This window comes from Larimichthys crocea, chromosome XII (genome assembly GCF_000972845.2).
Source record: "Larimichthys crocea isolate SSNF chromosome XII, L_crocea_2.0, whole genome shotgun sequence".
NCBI classification, from domain to species: Eukaryota; Metazoa; Chordata; class Actinopteri; family Sciaenidae; genus Larimichthys; species Larimichthys crocea.
In genome coordinates this window covers 29,073,922-29,092,671 of record NC_040022.1, presented here as the reverse complement: position 1 = coordinate 29,092,671, position 18,750 = coordinate 29,073,922, and the positions used below count along the sequence as shown (strand labels likewise).

The 18,750-nt window shown below is 41.9% G+C and overlaps 1 protein-coding gene and 1 pseudogene across 2 annotated transcripts; both read right to left on the bottom strand.

The window, feature by feature from the left end:
- Positions 1-8,195: 8,195 nt before the first annotated feature.
- LOC113747058 (60S ribosomal protein L27-like) lies at positions 8,196-10,530 on the bottom strand (annotated as a pseudogene).
- Positions 10,531-12,541: 2,011 nt separating this feature from the next.
- rundc1 (RUN domain containing 1) lies at positions 12,542-17,996 on the bottom strand. 2 transcript variants are annotated; one of them, XM_019273538.2, is made up of 6 exons: positions 17,544-17,996; positions 16,169-16,177; positions 15,856-16,014; positions 14,939-15,137; positions 14,738-14,833; positions 12,542-14,478 (listed from the first exon to the last, which is right to left on the bottom strand). In XM_019273538.2, the coding sequence occupies exons 1-6, from the start codon at positions 17,955-17,957 to the stop codon at positions 13,616-13,618; spliced, it is 1,740 nt and encodes a 579-aa protein (XP_019129083.2). In that variant the 5' UTR covers positions 17,958-17,996; the 3' UTR covers positions 12,542-13,615. The 2 variants fall into 2 exon arrangements, with proteins under 2 accessions (XP_019129083.2, XP_019129084.2); XM_019273539.2 differs by lacking the exon at positions 16,169-16,177.
- Positions 17,997-18,750: the final 754 nt, after the last annotated feature.

Below are 18,750 nucleotides of genomic sequence, written 5' to 3'. Positions count from 1 at the left end.
CGGACCTGGCCACGAGGGTCCACAACGATCTTACTGATATTCAGTTAGTTCAGGCAGGTAACAACTGAAGGTCGGTGACGCCGTTGTGGCCGCAAGAGGGAAACAACATTTACATAAAATCTATTCCATAAAACAGATTCTTATTATTATTATTATTATATTCTTTCTTATTATTATTATTATTATTATTATAAAACAGCAACTCCTCAAACAAGATCTTTTTTCATATTTTTTTCTTATTTTTCTTTTGTTTTTTTTTTATTTATTTATTTATTTATTATTAGTTTGTCTTTTTTAATTGATTTTTTTTTTTTTTGTATTTCTTGTATTTTTGTTGTTCATTATTTATTTTATAATGACTGAAGAGCGGGCATTTGCGCTTGTAGGGTTAAATAATTTGCCCATTGCAGTACTAATCATGGATGACGTGTGCTTAAACTGAAATACTGGAAACATTGAACCTTATTTTAAAATTACATTTCCGGCTATAAAGTTATTTTTCATCGTTTTTTTAACATTGTATATTTTAGAGATTCCTCCGCATGTTGAGAATCACTGTTCTCGTGCTCATCCTGCCTCCTCAATATTTACTTTATGCTTTTATGCATCCGAAACACCAAAACAGATTCCTTTGTATATATGAAAAACTAATGATTGTTATTTCTTGGTCATTAACTTGATTTTCCTTCTCGCCTCTTCTTCTCTTGCTTCACGCAGACGGACGCCAAACCGCAAGCCTCCATGGCGCCGCTGGTCGTTTAATCGGCCGTATTGCACACGCCAGTTGTATCAACAGTTAATCTTCATTTATTCAGTTTGGACGACCAGCCGCTCCTCACTCCTCACTCCTCACCTCCTCACCTCTCACCACACTGATGCACTCTCCTCCTCCTCCCTCCTCCTCCTCCTCCTCACCTTCTCCCTCTCTGTCATGTCGGCAACCCTTCCGGGGACTCTCAAGGAATACTGTTGGTGGTTGGAAATAATGGTTTTGCTTTGGGACGCCATATTAGTAACAATATGCAATGTTTTGACTTGACATGACTTGGTGTAGGGAGGAAAAAAAAAAAAAAACGGCAGAAAGCCGGATGAGAAAACGTCTCCATGCCAGTCCCGTTGATGTTTATTAGAATAGCAGCGTGCATCATGTCTCTTTCATTAGGCGATTTGCTTAAGGCTGCACTTCTTCAAGTGATGCTTATAGGTAATAGACAATATGCATTTTGATTAACATTGCATTCTGATATTAACACAAAAAAGGCACAAAAACAGACTCGGCGGTGAACTATTTGCAATTACTAAAGTGGTTATATATTCTGTGTGTGTGGTGTGGTGTGTGTGTGTCGGGAAATACCATTAGACAGTGATCCTCTTGCATTATGTACGTTACGTACTGTGTACTGTTTCTCACCAGGAAAAACCTTAGATTACCAATAACCTGTACTTACTTGCAATTGTGTTTCTTCTCCAAGCACTTTTAACTGTTACGTGGAGCTGTGAACGCTATCATAGGAAATTGTTTTGTTGTAATTGATCTGAGAGAAGTACTGCGCAGTCTTCCCGTGGGGGGGCTCATGTCCTTTGACTCAGAGTTTGCACTGACCTGAAGGTTTTAAAGTCGGCTAACGCAGCTGAGATTTTTACGAGCGGTGAAACTTGAGCGGTTTTTAATGTTTGTTGGTTTTTTGTTTGTTAAAAAAAGATTCGAACTGCACAAAACTAATAGATGAGATTTTTAAAAAATAATTAAAAGGCGAGGTCGCCGTGACTTAACACGCACAAGTGGTTCGGACGACGAGAAGGCTTGCCCGCTGTAACGAACGTTGAGACGCCGCGGTTCCTTCTGCACTAGTTTGTTTTATCATTATGAGACAACCATGGTACGATAGATTGTGTTATTTTGATGTGGTTATATAGGCCGACTGTCTTCCAAAGTGTGTTTCCTTTGAATGTATGTATTTTTATTTTACACTCTATAACTGCTTGTCCCGTTCTCTCGTCGAAAAGCTGCCTGACCTAGTCTGTTCGCTTTGTTCTTCTGGGATCTTCCGCTGCTCTTGTTTTTTTTTCCACTTTGTTGCACTAGCTGGATTCGTTTTTTCTTTTTACATGTGCCTGTTACTTTTACGCTGCTGTTCTGTTTTTACAATAAACCTGACTGAGCTCAGTTCCCACTTGTTGTCTCATGTTGAGCCACTTTAATGTTCATTTTCTGTATATTTATTCACCCAATTGAACATTTACATCACAAGAAAAGGATTTAAACTTTTATGTTAATCTGTACCTCCAAATTTAAAATATTTCAAAGCCTCCACGTAAAGAAATAGTGGGACATACATTATTAACTTTCTTGCTAGGTTGGCTTAGCAGGTAATCTCAATGAAGTACTTAGTACTATCCCAGGGTTCGAATCCCATGAAAAATCTGAATTTTTCTGGAAAAAAAGTCTTGAATTTTTAGCCTTAAGTCAGGAATCTAAGAAAACAACTTCATCAATGGTAGCGCATCTGCCCCATGTACAAAGGCTCAGTCCTTGCCGCAGCAGCCGGAGGGTTTGAATCCCATCAGACATTTGAGGAAAGGAAAAAAATCTGAATGTTTTAAAAAAAAAAAAGTTGAATTGGGGGGTGGAAACAGTAGAATTTTAAGAAAAAAGTCAAGTCTGACTTTTCCGCTTAAAAGTCAGAATTTAAAAAAAAAAAAGTCAGAATTTTCAGCTTAAAAGCAGATTCGAAAGAAAAAAACTTAGCACGCATCTGCCCCATGTAGGGCTCAGGGCAAGCTCAGTCTTGCGCAGGGCCGAGGGTTCGAATCCCAAAAGAATTTCAAGAAAAAAAGGTCTGAATATTTTTTAAGGAAAAAAAAGTCAGAATTTGAGGAATAAAAATCTGAATTTTAAAAACGAAAAGTCATCATTTAAGGAAAAAAGTATAATTTAAACACACCCCAACCAGCACCGGGCCTAGAAAAAAATAGCTAATTGTTGGTGTTTTACAGATTTTTCTTCCCAGTAAAACAGACCTAAACGTAAGTTAAGATAACCGGCTGCTAATTGCATGCCTCTTACAGTGTCTTCTCATCCTCCAGACAGCTATAAGTTAAATAAATATAAGATAGCTAATAGTTTAATAAAGAAAAAAAACATTTCCACACAAGTTTAATTGCACAGCAGGAAAATCAGAGTGTTTACAATTACATCGTTTATATAATAAAACCTTTTTTGTAGATTTAACATTTGATTAAAAAGTACGCATAGTGACTAATGTGTTTGCATACACTGTATTTGTCATTATATAAAAACAACCAGGTACACTTCCTTCATCCATTAACATCCACAGCTTAAGTTTAAAAGTCTTAGAATGTAGATCAACAATAGTGACAGCGATTTTATCTAGAAAAAATACCTCCCTATCCCATTTTGTGCCAGATTATCTGCTGCAGAAAAAAATAACGACATGAAGACTAAAAACAGAATTTTTGTCTCTGAGATGTTTCTTTCTGAGCTACCGAATAAATCTACAGCCTATCGTCTTTGTTTTGGGAGACGCCCTGAAAACAGCGCGTGGTTTGCTCATCCAGGGGTTGGGTTGTAGAGGACACGCTTCGATTCTCTCCTCCGCCATCTTCGTCTGCTGGAAGTGGATTTCCAGAAGATCCTGCAGGGTGTCTCGGTCCGTGACCACGGGGATTCTTCGTCACAGCACCGTCCGGGGGACACACGACATTCTGGTCTGTAAAGAAGAGAGTGTGTGAACGGGTGTCGGATTTAATCTGGACACATCACAGCCAATCGGGGCCTCCTAACAAATGCTTACTTTAGCGTTGTGATATTTCCGTTGAGAGAAAAGGAGTCACCCCTCACTCTTGCTTCTTTTTTGGAGCTTTACGTCATTTACCGATGTCTGTCAAGCGTTTGGCGACTGACGGCACAAGACAAAACATAACTTTGTTATCTCTAACTGTAGGCCATCATCTTCTCAGTATTAAATATTAAGAACAGAGTCTGCTCACTGTCATTGTTCCACACAAAAAGTGAGGACACAGTCCAAGGTCAGGCATCATTCCAGTCGTCCACCTCTCCGCCTTCTGTGTTTCCTCTTGGAGAGTGGATCTCCAGCTTGTTCAGCAAGTTCTCGGTTGTCATCCTCGCAGGTCAGAGATTAATATGCGGCGTGACACACCTCTGTGTCTATCTGCAGGACGGACGGGCACCGATCACTCACGGTACCCCGATACTCGATAGCGCGAACACTTTAGATCCAATCTGTGTCTTAGCCGTACCTCCACCCAGCTGGGCACCATCAGCTGGACTGGCCTGGCCTCCACGGTGATGCGCACTCGCTCTCTCCAAGATTCACCTGGTGACTTTCATCTCCAGGATCTTCTTGGCCACTGATGACCGAGGAGAGTTATTCCAGAAACCACAGGTAACAGATCGTTGCTCGTCTTTGCTTCCCCCTAGTGCTGAAATCTGGCCAGGGAGCATTCACACATTTATGTATCTGGTCTGTCGTCAAGTATCAAAATTGTTTTAACTTGGATTTTAAAGTCATAAAAGTAACTATTTGTATTATTAACTGGACCAGAAACCAAAGCCCTTCTGTGTCCGTGAAACTAGACAAACTTCAAACTACTGTTTATGGATTCTGTTCGTTCCTATTGTTTTGACACCTGAACAGAACTGTGGGTACATATAGATCATTGTATAGTTATTCCAATCTGTAACTCCAATGAAGCCATATAATAAATGCTCGAGTTGCACAACCCACTGTATCTGTATATGTTATCTACTGTTCTCTAGTTACTGTTTTTATTGGCTGACTCTCCATTGGCTATTTCTGTTTGATTCTTCTCTGTGAAGCACTTTGGGCGCATGCTGCATGAAAGGTGCTACAAAATAATAACGTTAGTTTAGTTCAGTTTTTTTTGTATTTATGTCTTTTTATTATACTTTCCTGAAGTGTTGTGTAGTACTTGGGATCGCTCTTATCTAGAACCTTTTTGAAGGTTTGTCTCGGACAAAGAGAGCTCTGGATTTATGTCAAGGCTACTGCAAGCAGGCTTTGTGTTGTTTTCTGTTTTTAGATCACACCTTCTCTGGTTCACTATCATTTCGGTAACAGGCACAGAGGGTGTGGTTGCGTGGTGCCACCTTATTTTACCTGTTCAGTCACTGGCTGGACTGAGACAAAAGTGAGTAGGCTTGAAACTTACGCCAGTTAAGTTTGGATCTGTGGATCGTCGGAATTGTCTTCACAGTACTAATACTTAAAACAAGCAATGCCAAAGAGAATCCACTTCACTCTGACATCTCATTTGGGAAATCTTCTTCTCCAGGAATCATTCGTTAAAAACATTTAAACTGGACGGACTCTCGCTGATAACTCACCACTTCTTCCTCAAACTAACCAGCGCCGTCCCCCCCTCCATCGGATGATTCTACCCGTGGTTCCATTTCAAACGTTTCTGCTTTGACGGCTTTTTCCGTCGCACCCTTGAAGAAAAACTTCCTTCTGGTACGGCAGTGAAACACCTGATAAACAAAAAGGTAAAGGTTTACCGGGACCTGTCTCGGATGAACGCAGGCGGCGTGCGTCCGGTGCGGATGAACGATCGTCAGTCGCTCTTAGACAGAGTTCTGAGCGGTTTCTTCCTTCAAGCTTTTCTCACCTTCTCGATCTCCCTGAGCAGATCCAACTCTTCCTCCATGTGCAGCTTCAGTTTAGCCTGCGGGACCGTTTTTACAGTGTTTGATGAGGAGAGTTTCTCTGATTAAGCCTGCAATCCACTGCAACCAGCGAGTACCCCCGCCTCACCAGTGCTGCACAGTGAAGCTCCAACATCCAGTGAAGGAACTTTTAAATAAAGACTCAAACCTTTTCCTTTCCAATCTTGTCCTGTGGGAGACTCGTCCTTTGCAGAGTCTGGCTCAGTTTCGGTGCGCAGCCTGAAACTCCTGAGCCAGTTTACGCCGTCTCGTCTCTGCAGTCGCCAGCTCCTTTCTGCTCCTGGAGGAGTGCTGTGTTTTTTCTGCGGACACACAATAACTTTTAATCAATCATCTGTACTAATAAAGAATCACTCACGTAACACTGCTGAGCTGCAGTACCACAGTCTCTTATAGCACCTTTGTAGTTGGTGATTGTAGCCTTACTCGCTCCAAGCTCTCCATGGACGGCTCCGTCACGAGAAGAGAAATCCTGGAACACAAAGAGGACGACGAATAAACACTTTTTATATCGGTTAATGATCCCTCAGTGATGCTGAGAACAACGTTTAGAGCTGCAACGATGGTTGATCAATCTGTTGTTGTTCAACTATGAAATTAAGTTTCACAGTGTGAATATTTCCTTGTTTCTTTTATCCTCTATGTGTGATCTGAATATTTTGGCAAATTTGAGGGATATTTTTCACCATTTCATGGACCAAACAATTATCTATTAAATTTAAAAGTATATTTACACACAAAATGTCAGACATGTATGTTTATGATGTATTTCTCTGTTTTATATCATATTAAACGAATATTTTGGGGTTGTGAACAAAACAAGACTTTGAGGACATCACCACCGTCACCATTTTCTGACTTTTATGGACCAAAACAATCAATCGTTAACCATCATTAATTATAAAAAGTAATTTTTACAAACAAAAATATTTCAGCCTCTCAGATATGGAGGTTTCGTTTTCTGATTTCTCTGTTTTATCATATTTAAACTGATATTTTGGGGGTTGTGAACAAAACTTTGGACATTTTTCACATTTCTGACCTTTATGAACAAAAAACTAATAATTAATGATTAAAGGTAAATTTCACACAAAGATGGCAAAAATGCTTTCCACCTCCTAAAATATGGGAGGTTTGCTCTGTTTTACATCTAAAACTAATATTTTACATGATCATGGGGCTATATAAGGGTTTTAACCATTTTCTGACTGGACGAAACAACTGATCAGTTAATGAATTCATCGATATCCTTAGTTGCAGCCCTACAGTAGTTAATGTATAATAATATTACAGATGCATTGTTGTGTGTGACATTTATCTGAACAACAGGAAGAAGGAAAATGACGTCTCACCTCTTCTGAGACATAGTGAAAGTAATCTGGAAAAATACAGAAAAATTAAAACTTTTAATGACGTCAGTGAATTAAATGTGATAATTAAGACGTGTGATCAAAGACAGTGTGTCAGTGATTTAACTCTGTTAAACTCGTGTGACACACTGCAGGCCTGAGCGCACTAAACAAACAGTGACTCCTCAATCTTTAAAAACGTCACAGAAACTTGACACACGTCAAATCCAACAAACTTTCGTCAGCTGATTTCTTTAATGTACAGCGACCCCGTGGTCACGTGCTAATAATCATAATTAAACTCGTATTTTAGTTTTTCATTAACGAGCTCGCGGTGTGCACTTACCTGCTCTCGGAGTTGAAGTCACGTTTATTCTTTCAGTTTCTTTTTCCAGCAGCCCTGAACGCCTCTTTCTCCACCAGGGGGCGCTGCGTGCCGTGCTGCGTTCAGGTGCTTCGGAATGCAGCCTCTTATGTTCGGTTTTTAATTAATGGAGCTAATTGATAGTTCACTGTTAAGGTGGAAATTAAATTGATTCATTTTCAGTCAGTTTCTGTTAAAGAAGTTTGTAATCAAAGTTTATAAGTGACCAAATTCTACATTAAAATTAATTAATCTATTTCATTATATAAATTCACCTCATTAATCAGTGCTGTTTCATTCATTTTGAACATTAATTATGGCGTCATGAAAGTCCGTTTACACGATTTCTATTATACATGAATAAAGTATGCATATTTAATTTTGGAAATTCGTAAATAGAGCCTGTAAATCTACTACTACATAATTTCATTTTATTTATTTTTGTGCAAATTGGTTTTGTTGTCAAATAAACACTTAGTGAACTTTATTTGGAGGGCTATAATATGATCCACATGATCAGTAATCCAGTTACGGCAGGATTTTACTGTTGTGAAGCTCATTTTGAAATATTTTGCATAACTGTAACTGATATTTTCATTGGTGTAAGTCATCAAGTTTGTTCCCCTGATGGGGAAAAACAGGCTCATTATACACACAATTTTTTTTCCTATCTGCCTTCGTTGTTTAAAAAACAGCAAGTTTTCCTCGGCACATTTCAGAGACAGAAAACATCAAGAAGAGTCGACAGTGGAAATCCATTTTTAAACTTTTATTTGTGAAACTGGGTGAAGTTAGAATCGGAGCTTCTGGAAGAAACCACTTGTTTTTGCCCGTCTTGTACCTGGAACAGAAACAACAAACCTGTTATGATTAAACAGTGATGAAGTACAATGAACATCATCCTCATTTCGTTTCTACACGTCACCATCAGGACAATATTCCACTAGAAGTCACATGTTTTTCTGGCCCACAGTGGATTTGAAGGTTCGTGTCTGTACAGACTGACGGGGACTCACCTCTCCTCAAAACTTGACCTTGGCCTCTCGCCTGGCTTTGCGCTTGAGGGCGGATCCCTGAAGACGTCCTTGTTGAAAACAGTTTTGTCCAGAGGAATATCCACAGAGTATCTGAAGGAGAACAGAAAGAATATTTCACCTTCCAACATCAGAGGAGAAACTTCTTTTAGTCTGATTTACACCAACACATTCAGACACGAGCAGCTGGACGCTACCTGATGATCACTGACAAACTTCAACAGGCAGCCAATCATCTTTGTCTTACTCATGTCCATGAGCTCGGGTGTTCAAACATTACAAGACTGACCTCAGTCTCAGCAAAACCAAAATCCAAACACGACATACCGGCTGTGTAACATCTATTAATTATGACAATCAAACTGATTCCTGCAGCCAGCTTCTACAGGATGAGCAGGAAACAGCTTCTTAAAGAGCAAACTGGAATCTGAATCCAGCTCTGTAGATGCCGTTCAAGTGAAATCCTCGACACCAAGTTTGTAAGACTCATGTTAAAATCAAACTGGGAGGCGAGGTGGTTAATGAGGAAATACCGTGACGTACTATCCTCACTATCAACAGCAGAGTTCATTTTATGTTCATGAAAACCCTGAAGCGAAGCATCTCCTTGTTATATACAGCAGAAAACAGACTGTTTATGGTGCTCTCACTGTGAATCACTGAGGATGCTGTCAGGCTGTTAAACAAAAACGTTGATCCCTTTACAGAATTCACAAAAGCTTGAAGCTCAGTCAGCATCTGGATGTTTCCAACATCGTCACACCTATAGAGTGTTATTTCGTTCTGACTTCATGAGCGTTACTGTTCCTGTTTCCTTGTCCCTGATCCTGGGGACTTAATACACTACATGTTTTAGACACTTAAGAAGCTGATGTCTTGAATCAGGTGTGTGCAGCAAGAAAATCTAAACTGGAGGCAGTGAGTCTCCAGAACCAGGGAGGAGAGAAATGAGTGAAACATCGACCGTGCCCAGGACTAACTCACGAAACACAGGACACTACCTGGTGGGCATGAGGTGGTTGTAGTTGAACACCCTGACGAAGGCCTTGATCTTGGACCTCTTGGCGATCTTCTTCTTGCCCATGGTTGTGGTCACCTTACGGGGATAACGGTCGATGCCTGCGACCAGAGCGTGGCTGTAAGGACGGTCGTTGTGCCATCATCGATGTTCTGCAAAGAGACATGATAAAATAAAAAAAAGAGTAGTGACCATAGACGATGGGACAGCTGTGGAGGTGAGCGGGTCGTGTGTTCGTTATTCAATACAACCTCCCCCTCCTAACATAAGACACCAGCTCCTTTTGTCTTTGTAAATTGTGATGCTCGACTCAACTTTGCACCTAATACAAGATCCTGCAGGAAACTTCAGGTGTAAAACATCAACGGGGGGGTCGGCACATACTTGCAACAGATAGAAGGGTCTTCTGAAGGGCGTCTCCTTCAGCAGACAAAGGGATGTGAAGGAGTCGCCCCTCAGGTATAAATATCAGGTGTCCCCATATTCGGGGCCAAAGAAAATAAAAACCTTGTCCCAATTTCTATTTTTCTTCACAGCAGCAGAAATTTCCACAACATCTGCTAATCAGATGCTGGTGGTTCGATCCCCAGCTCCTTTGGATGCATGTCGGAGCGACTTTGGGGCGACACTGAACCCTAAATTCAGAGATGAAAACCTCGATACTAGAACAGCTATCGCTGCTACAGTTTGATCTAGAAACGGTGACACGGCTCACAGACATAACCCATGTTCTCCTACTGATCTGAATCAGGTGTGTTGGAGGAACCACCTCAGTTCCACCGTCACCCTCTGGTCCCTAGCAACCAGTGTCTTCTCTGGACCGAGCTCGTGCACGCACACACTCAGGTAAGCTCACCTTCACGATGACCGCCTTGCGCCCGGCGTAGCGTCCAGCCAGGACCATCACCACCTTCCCCAGGCTTCTGACTTGCCCCTTTCTGCCACACAGAGAGAAAAAAAAAACCACAACACAATAATAAAACTCAATATTTAAACTTTGAAGACGTTAAGAAGGCGCGAGCTCAGCACGTTAGCATAGCCGGATTTCAGACGTCCCTTAACATTTATTGTTATTATTGTTGAATTAAACCAGAAAGAGCTGATGTGTCTAACTTTAAATTAAACTTTAAAATCTGTCCGCGCGGAACAAAAAACAGCCGTTTAACGGGAAGCTGCCATGTTGGAAATGAGCCCTGACGCCGTCACAAAATCCATTTATCCTCCTTTAAAGTACCAAACACACGGAAAAAACAGACAGCAGCGACTAAAGGAAGTTCTCTTAGACGTGATGTGATAAAAACGAAGATTAGCTCAGATTCGGGCCGATGTTCGAGGATTGGTGGAGGGAAGTTTCACTCACTGATGCTGCTCTGCGGCCGCCGCTGACAGGAAAGGAAGCCGAGAGTTAAGTCACCTTTGACCCGCCGGGCCGCCTACGTCACGTCCGGGCGTAGTTTCTTGCTCGGGTATTTTTATTTTTTTATTGTTTTTATTATTTAAACAGAAAATCACATCACAGACCGATAGATTGCTAATAACGTTCTTAATAAAAAAAAAAAATCAATAATAACAAAATACTTGCGGAATAATTTTAATAATATTTCCTTTTAAATTCTGCCACAAATAAAATCAGAGAATTACATTTAAAAATACTACATAACATCTAAAGCATATATATCAAAATTCCTTGACATCGATAACAAATGTACCTTTTGTAAATGTAACTCATTTATTTTATGGTCGTCCGTATAGTCGTACATTTTGGAAAGAACTTGAGTTTTGTGTAAACAAAACAGAAAATCAGCATCGAGGGGAAAAAACATTCTTATTTTGAATACAAAGAAAAGAAACTATGTATTATTGTCAACCTCTATATTTTATTAAGGAAATTTCACATCCATAAATGTAAATTTCAAGATTCATCACCATCATTTAAGCTATTTTTGATTGAAGTTGATTATTATTTTAAGTCTCTTGAGTTAATTACCAACAAGAAATCAGAATCAGAATCAGAAATACTTTATTAATCCCCGCAGGGAAATTGTTTTTGTTACAGCAGCTCCCAAACGGTAAGTGAGATAGTAAGTGATAGCAAGAAAACAAAACTTTAACACTATACACCTGAACAATATCCTATTTTAACACTATATACACCTGTATAAATAACAGTTAAATAAAACCAGTAACAGTACAATAAAAACCAAGTAACAGTGAACTATGCAGTATGTAAATCTAAAACCTTATAAAGGATTTATTTTTGCTTTTCTGTTTTGATCCTTATTATACTATCATGTAACTGCTGCTGCTATATTACTATTGTACAATGTGAACTAGTATGACTGAATTCTTTATTTGTTTGTTTGTTCTTTAAAAAGAGTTTGGGGGGAAAAAAGTGGAGAGATCTGATATTTTTATTTTTTATTTATTTTGAACAGAAAATCACATCACAGACCGATTAGATGCTAAAACATAAAAAATAAAAAAGTAAATATGTCAAGGTAAGACTAGTCAACTACAGGTAAAAGCTCAGAATGAAGTTTATTGCCAAATAGGTTTTGCACTTACAAGGACAACTGTCAGCAAATTTAAAAGTCCAAGATTTTAGCAATCGACGATGCCTTTTGCACATTTAAAAAAAATGTTTTTTACATAATAAATGTGATGGATGTCTTCTTCAGGATGTCGTCATCTCTGTTCTGTGCGAGATGCGTTCAGATAAAGTTGGAAACTTAAAATGATGAAGAATAAAGACTCACGAGCAGCACAGCGGTTCATTTACTCTGTTTAATTTCTTTACAGCTGTAGGAATGCATTAAACATGATTAAAAGCAAAAGAATGAACACACTTCACATCTCCCAATATATTATTTGATTTAAAGCAATGAAATAAAAATAACATAAATAGCACAATTTAAATGATTCGGTGTGTCTATTACTACAGTTCAGCAGCTAAAACATGCTGTCCAATAAATAAAAGTCTCTTCACATAAATCACAACGTAACAGCCGGACAGAACATAAAATGGGGAAAAAAGCAAAATACAGCATCATATTTACGACACGTCACGTGAACAGAGCACGTAAAACAAACGATAAAATGTGCACACGTGTCACAAAGTGCACCGTCCTGGAATCATCTCAGATCTGTCGCTCATGAGCACGCCGTCTCGCAGAGGTTTGACGCGTCCACGTGACGCTGAACACTGAGCAGACAAACAGCTACAGGATAGAAAGTAACCTCCGTTTAATAGCAACTATGGTTTGTACATTCATCACACGTGCAACTCGTCTGTCTCGGGAAGATAAAAACAAACTTCTCTGAAGAAATAAACTTTAGTGTTACACATGAGATCATTAAATAAATCTCTATCATACGATATCAGTGTGACTACACCTGGGATAAGAGAAAAAGCAGCAGTTCATACAGGGTCTGATCCTTCGCACACCTGAAGAAAAACATGCAGGATAACAGCTTGGAATGGAGTCGCGAGCACGTAACAGCCACATGATGTCACACAAAACTTCAGCTTTGGCTCCGTGCATCACGATGGAAACCGTCAGAGTTGACCTGAGTGCTGCTGATCAACCAACCCTGCTACGATGGGAGCGGTACAAGCACCAACGAGGACCGCCGATGACACCGCGAGCTCTCGGGTTACCGTGTCGAAGCCACGGTAGAAGAAGAGAAGCTCGCGGCGACGTTACAGTACTGATTACTGTACGAGTCCAGCCTCTCTTTGCTGCATAGGTTAGGCCACTATCACGTAGATGGAGGGGGGGGCACAGGTCGCAAAGGTCAGGAAGGCTTCACTAAAGATGAGGTAATCTCAATCTAAGGCGTGTTTACAGTACAAGGAGCGTCGTCGTCGTGACATTTTGGCATCTGAAACATCGTGGGATACGCAAGATTATGGTGAATGACATAATCGTCCATGCATGTACTGTAAGACGTCACACACTTGCACTTTACTTTAGATGGGTGGCTACTTTAATAACCTTTAATAAGGTTGAATACTTGAAGCACAAAGTCATGCTCGGTGTCCTGAATGCCAGGTAAGAACAGTGTCGTTTAGCTGATAGAACACTCGATGTTTCTCGACTCTTCGCGGGTTCGTCGCCCTCCTCAGAAAGCGTCTTTTATGTTCTTCAGCTGCCGAACAGCCAGGTCCACTGGGAGGTTGAATTTGAGGTGGCTGATGCGCCCGAGGATTCGCAGGGCTCCTTCGAAGCCGGTCTGAGCCATGTAGCTCCAGGACTGGTAGTGCGGGTGTATCAGGGTCCCGGACTTGCACAGCAGGTTGAGCCACGACACCAGGCGCTGCTCGTTCAGAGCCATGCACACCAGCGCTTTGAACTCCGTGTCCGGTCCTCGTTTGTAGCGTCCGTGCTCCTTCAGCACAGTGTGAATGGCCCACAGCAGAGACTGTTTAGGGGTGACGGTGACCGGGCCGCCCCCTACAGGCAAGCTGAAGGACTGTGAAAGCTGGCGGGCCGGTGATTCCACAAAGGCCTTCCCGTTTTTGGATTGGTAGTACTTAACAAAGAGTTCCCACGGGTGCATGGTCTGTGGGGAGGGTCTGTAAGGCAGCAGGCAGGAGATGGGTGCCAGCACCAGACTCACGGTCTGGGACGGCGAGAAGAGGCCGTGCGACAACAAGTCTTTCAGAGCAAACGCCAGCTCCTTCCTCACGAACGTCGTCAGCTCGTCTCGAGGTCCCAGCGCCGCGTTGCTGGTGTAGTTGACGACGTGTTCGAGCGAGGGCTGCCTGCAGGAGCCCAGCACTCGCACCTTCTCGACAGCAGCCTCCAGTCGCTGCAGCAGGGGCCCGTAATCCCGTCCTGTCGACTCCTGAGGCCACATGCTCTGAGGGACGTGGCCCGGCGCGCAGCCGAACTGGCTCGCAGCGAAGATCTGCAGCACGGCGAGGGCCTTCTGGATCAGCTGCAGGCCGGTGTCTCGCATCTTCTGGGCCTGCTCTGGATCAACTGTAGTGAGAGGTGGAGAACACACATTTGTCATCACGAGGCCTGATTAATCGCCTGAACAATCAGTGATCTGACTCTCAGATTGGACTGGATTTCGTCTGTTGGAAGTCTGAACGACTCCTCAATCTGTTGCTGTAGTATTTTACACGTTGTAGCTAAAACTGAAGCCTTGACTGAGACTGCTGTGATATAAAACCGAGCGTTGCTGCAGAACAGACAGCGTATTGTCTGAATCTTTCCGCCACCTGATTCGACTGACCTTTCTTCTTCACTCCTGGAGCTCTGGCGTTGGTCCCTGATGCTTGTGGCTGCTGGCTGTGTGCACCATCCGATAAGAGCGGGTTTCCAACCTCGTCTTTTGGAAGGGAAAGTAAAGTCATTAAAGAAATAAAGAGCAACTGTGAAACGAAAACACAATGAAACAGGAATTTCTCATCCGCTCGATATGAGACTTGTGTACCCTGGATGAAGTTGATGAACATCTCCAGGTCTCTGATCTGAGTTTTGAGCTGATCCACCAGCTGCTCTTTGACCCGGGCTGGGTTCACGATCTGAGCAATGGCAGCGTCCACTCTCTGCCTCAGCTCCTCGGGCGACAAGTTGCCGATGTCCTCGTTCAGGTTCACGTCCAACTTTTTGATCAACTCGTCGATGATGACCTGAAAAAGGTGGAGAATGTGTTTGTGCTGGTAGATTTTTGTGCTGGTTACGGCACTACATTCAAGTCATTTATGAGGACATCAACGTTCTCCAGAGGATGAACCTTGCTGGTGATCATCTGACTTATACTTTAGCGCCAAAATGAGGGTGACATTTCTGTTTGTAGGTGAAATATCTCGGCAATTATTTGATGGATTATCATGAAATTTGGCACATATTCGTGGTCTCCAGAGGAGGAATTGTGAACTTCGATCTCATTTGGTTTGTAGCAAAAATACTGACATTCCTCATCATCATCAGCTGTACTTTGTGTTTAAAACATGGTTGCACCTGCTGGTTATGCTGATGTCAGCATGAAGTATAGCCTCAGGCATGACTTCTCAGTCAATCTTTAGTGTGTAACTACAAAATTAAAAAGCAGGTTTCGGATGGGCTGCATGTATTTGGATAAGCTTTCCAAGCAAACCCCTTCACGTGAGAAATACAACAATGTGCGAAGCCTGAAGCCATTTTAAGACTCGTTACACCTGATCTCAACATTATGTGCTCAACGTAACAGACGAGGAGGTCTGTGGATTTAACACGACCATGCAGATCATCTGCTGGGCTGCATGTTTGGCAGAGGATTCACAGCCGATCAGACAACCTGTAGCCGTGTAGGTGTGACACGACTGAACCCATTTCCAGCGGTTGAGCTTTACATTTCCTCATTCCCACCTTCTGCCTCTCCATGACGACAGACTGCGGCAGCGAGTCGTAGCTGCCCTCCTGATACGCGAAGCGCTCCAGATCGTCCAGCTGCGTCTTCAGTTGGAAGATGAGATCCTTCTGTTTCTCCCTCTGAGCCTCGAGGCGCTCCCTCTTCTCCCTCTCACTCTGACAGGAGACACACACAATGATTTTAATTTACACAGACAGAAAGCAGGCACAATAACACAGTGAGCACCACAACATGATACCAGTATCAACACAACACTGACACAAAACACACAAACCAAACTCTCAGAGAGACGTCGGGTGTCATACTCACCAGATCCCCCTGCAAGCAAAGCATGCAGCAAGAGAGAAATGACACGAGAAGACCTTTAGGGTGGAGCACGGCGTGCAACAATCGGCAAACAATCATTACGTGAGGGCAGTGGCTTTGCTTCAGTTCAATGCAAAGAGGCAGAGGGAGTAAACAATGGCGGGTCATTTCGACACCGCTGTGCACACGGAAGCCTTTATTAAACAGATAGTGATCTGCTGGAGGCGTTTTTCATTCAACCTGCGGACGCAGGAGTGACTCACACACACTTGTAGAGGCAGAAAGCGACGTTTTCCAGCGGAGATAAGAGAAACAAGAGGAGGGCGCAGCCGCCTCGAGCGTGACGCAACGGACACACTTTAATCAGCTTTTATAGGAAACCTCAGAGCCACTATATATATATATTGGTAATTTCCAGTGAGTACAGAGTGTCCAGATTAGTGCATGCTTCTAGTATAGTGTAAATCTGACAGCTGTCCTATGAATCTTAATTATTTCTGATTTTAAAAAGTCAGAAAATAGTGAAACACCAATTTTATAATCCCTAAATGACACTTGCAGATTATCTGTTTAAAACCAAACATATAGGAAGCTACATAAGCCAAGAGAAATACAAATCCCTGATTAGAGGCTGTCAGTCAGAATAACTGCACTTTAACAGCTTTAATAGAGTATTTTGCATGTGTATAGATCTATACACTTGTATTTTGATATTTGAGCGAGTCCAGATTAGTCTGTGTGTTATCTGACAGCTATCTTTTTCAAATCTTTGATATTCAAGGATTCAAGGAGTTTTATTTGTCATTACAACACATGTAAACTGGATGAAACGAAAATTGGTTTCCCCTGGTCCCCGGAGCAGCCCAATATCAAATAAAAATAATAATATATATATAAATCTATAATATATATATATATATATTATATCTATCTATTATAGAGCGAGCGAGAGAGAGAGAGAGAGAGAGAGAGAGAGAGAACATAAAATATAAAAAGTAAAGGCAAATTTCTGGGTGTAAAAAGTCAGAAAATAGTGAAACAGTGAAGTTTTCTTTTGTCCGTCTCCCTTCAGACAAACTAAATCACCAAATAATCTGAGTTAAGAGGCTGTCAGACACTAAATACACCCAAATATAACTATATATATAATTGCACTTGCACACATCTCACATCTGTGGCATGGATGGAAATAGAAAAGCAGTGAATAACTCAGTAAAGGTTTAAGTAAAGGTGTTTCATGCATTGTGTTTCATGATTTAAGTAAAGGTGTTTCATGCATTGTGTTTCGTGATTTAAGTAAAGGTGTTTCATGCATTGTGTTTCATGATTTAAGTAAAGGTGTTTCATGCATTGTGTGTGCGGGCTCATCAAGCCTCACCGAGTTCTCCAGCTGCTTGGCATCCTGCGCCCTGCAGCCCACCACATGCGGGCAGCCCCTGAAGGCGAACTCCTCCAGCTCGGCCAGCATCCTCTCCTTCTCCTCGCTCTGTGCGTGGACGATCTGCTTCAGCCTGAACTGGACCTGGGCCAAGTGCGAGGTGAGGGCGAGCAGAGAGGAGTTCAGCAGGTCCTGCTCCTCCTCCAGCTTCCACAGCCTGGCCGCCATCTCCTCCTCGCTGTCCCCGGAGAAGCCTCTCTGTGTCGGCTGGCCGGAGCCGGAGCTCCCGCTCCCGCAGCCGCCGCCGCTCTCATCCTCCTCCGGGCTGGCCACAGCTCCCACCGGTGCCCAACGCTCCCCAGCGCCGGCCAGGACAGCCTCGCTGTCCGAGGCTGACAGCTCCTCCGTGGACATGTTCAGTTTGACGGAAGTCTCTCCGGTTGTTTAACGGCTCCGGTTTGTTGTCGCTCGGTTTCTTGTTGCGCAGAAAACAACAACAACACGGATCAGCGCCGAGGAGACAGGTGCAGCGGCGCCATCTTGGTAAGAATGATTCATACGTCAAAGAAACGTCAAACTGCGGGAAGACACCGGAAGTCTGGCACGGTGGCTTTCAGAATAAAAGCATCCATGTTTTATTGGAAATATAACCTCTTGAGTTGGCTACAATGCTGACAGACCCTTATCTAAGTCAAAATATCAGCACCACAATTAAAAAAAAAAAAAAAATTAGTCCAGGGCCGTTTCTTGCTATATGCAGACTATGCAATTGCATAGGGCCCCGCGTCTATATCTATTATTTATAAATGTTTCTATATATATTTGTAATTTTAGTGAGTACAGAGTGTCCAGATTAGTGCATGCTTCTAGTATAGTGTAAATCTGACAGCTGTCCTATGAAATCTTTAAATATTTCTGATTTTAAAAAGACAGAAAATAGTGAAACACTATTTTTTAAATCCCTAAATGACACTTGCAGATTATCTGTTTGAAACCAAACATATAGGAAGCTACATAAGCCAAAGAAAAATCACAAAATCCCCTCAGTTAAGAGGCTGTCAGTCAGAATAACTGCACTTTAATCAGCTTTAATAAGAGTCCTCTCAAATCATTGATTATTTATTTTAAAAAGTCAGAAAATAGTGAAACACAATTTTCAGAGCCACTCAGGGGGTCTATATCTATTATATATAAATGTTTATATATA

Bases quoted from the DNA above. Each gene is read 5' to 3' on its own strand.
- rundc1 (XM_019273538.2), bottom strand. From the start codon at position 17,957: ATGTCCACGGAGGAGCTGTCAGCCTCGGACAGCGAGGCTGTCCTGGCC. The intron at 15,138-15,855 runs GTGGGAATGAGG...CACCTTTTTCAG, and splicing joins TCGTCATGGAGAGGCAGAAG to GTCATCATCGACGAGTTGAT. The intron at 14,479-14,737 runs GTCAGTCGAATC...CTCTCACTACAG, and splicing joins TCCAGGAGTGAAGAAGAAAG to TTGATCCAGAGCAGGCCCAG.